The sequence below is a fragment of the Charadrius vociferus genome, unplaced genomic scaffold (genome assembly GCF_000708025.1).
Source record: "Charadrius vociferus isolate BGI_N301 unplaced genomic scaffold, ASM70802v2 scaffold230, whole genome shotgun sequence".
Taxonomy (NCBI): domain Eukaryota; kingdom Metazoa; phylum Chordata; class Aves; order Charadriiformes; family Charadriidae; genus Charadrius; species Charadrius vociferus.
This window is the reverse complement of record NW_009646500.1, coordinates 3255603-3256982: the sequence shown is the minus strand read 5'-3', so window position 1 is coordinate 3256982 and position 1380 is coordinate 3255603. Positions and strand designations below refer to the sequence as shown.

Sequence of the window (1380 nt, the reverse complement as noted above, 5' to 3'; positions counted from 1 at the left end):
ATCTGGAGTACTGTGTCCAGTTCTGGGCTCCCCAGTTCAAGAAAGACAGGGAACTGCTGGAGAGGGTCCAGCAAAGGGTTACAAAGATGATTAGGGGATTGGAACATCTTTCTTATGAGTGAAGGCTTAGGCACTTGGGTCATTTTAGTCTAGAGAAAAGAAGATTGAGGGGGGATCTTATTAATGCTTACAAATAGTTAAAGGAAGGGTGCCAGGTGGGTGGGAACAGTCTTTTTTCAGTGGTGCCCAGTGACAGGAGAAGAGGTAATGGGCACAAACTTGAACATAGGAAGTTCCATCTTAACATGAGGAGGAACTTCTTTACTTTGAGGGTAGCTGTCCTGGGCAACCTGCTGTAGGTGACCCTGCTCTGGCAGGGGGGTTGGACTAGATGATCTCCAGAGGTCCCTTCCAACCCTGACCATTCTGTGATTCTGTGTGTGCGTGATTCACTGATCCATTTATTTTACAGAAGTACAAATACAAATTCAAATTGCTTCTTCTGTGTCATGGAAAATAAATGCAAGTATTTACTGTGATTGAAATTCCTAGTCCTTCATGGTCTTCTTTAACGAGCAAAACTTTTCTGATTGGACCAACACCTTGACTCTTCTTTAAGGCATCAGGATCCTAATTTGATAAAAAGCAAACATAGCATAAATATAAATGTGAGAACCAAAGAGCAATGAATTTCTGCATTTTACGTTTTTTTAGTTGTATACAGGCAGTATACCAGCAACAGTTTTAGACTAGCTGCAGGCAGGACAAACTTACAGTGCCTTACAGTATATGAAATCAGAAAAGATTCCTCACTATGTACTCCTGATGAGAATAACTCTTTCATTTATTTCAGTGCTGATTGATGCACAACACAGAACTCAACTTCAAAAGAAAGCAATCAGCCACATATTAAAAATATAAAGGGACTACACAAAGGAACGGTGATCACTGCTGAAAAGCTGTATGATGTAAACTGCTATTTAAAACTAGAAGAAGATGTAATATAGTCCCAAGGAAGAGGTCGCTTGCTCAAGTTTATTTTCATTATGGTAAAAACAAACCATAACAAAAGCCATTCAAGTCAAAACTAAAAGAGAGACTAAATAAATCAAGGTATTTATTTTGCTTGTGTTAAGCCACTGTTGTCATTATGCATACCCTTAAAATCACGCATACACATATTTGTCCACCAACTTTTTATATGCAATTAGCAACACAAGCAGCAAGATCCATCTGACCGAGTAAGGTATTTAGAATAGAGCAAAGTAAAGCACTTTCCTGACAATGTCTGGTTTTATGCAGTGAACACTGGTGTGATTAACAGGTCGTGCTAAGTTGGGTGAGTTCTACCAAGGCTACCCACAGTGAAATGCCTTATAA

At 39.3% G+C, this 1380-nt stretch overlaps 1 protein-coding gene across 1 annotated transcript in view; it reads right to left on the bottom strand.

Moving 5' to 3' along the window:
- GOPC (golgi-associated PDZ and coiled-coil motif containing) overlaps window positions 1–1380 on the bottom strand; it is a 25012-nt gene that overhangs the window by 3568 nt on the left and 20064 nt on the right. Inside the window, exon 6 of the mRNA XM_009883217.1 lies at window positions 535–630. Coding sequence (XP_009881519.1) covers window positions 535–630 — 96 coding nt within the window. The remainder of the gene's footprint in view (window positions 1–534; window positions 631–1380) is intronic.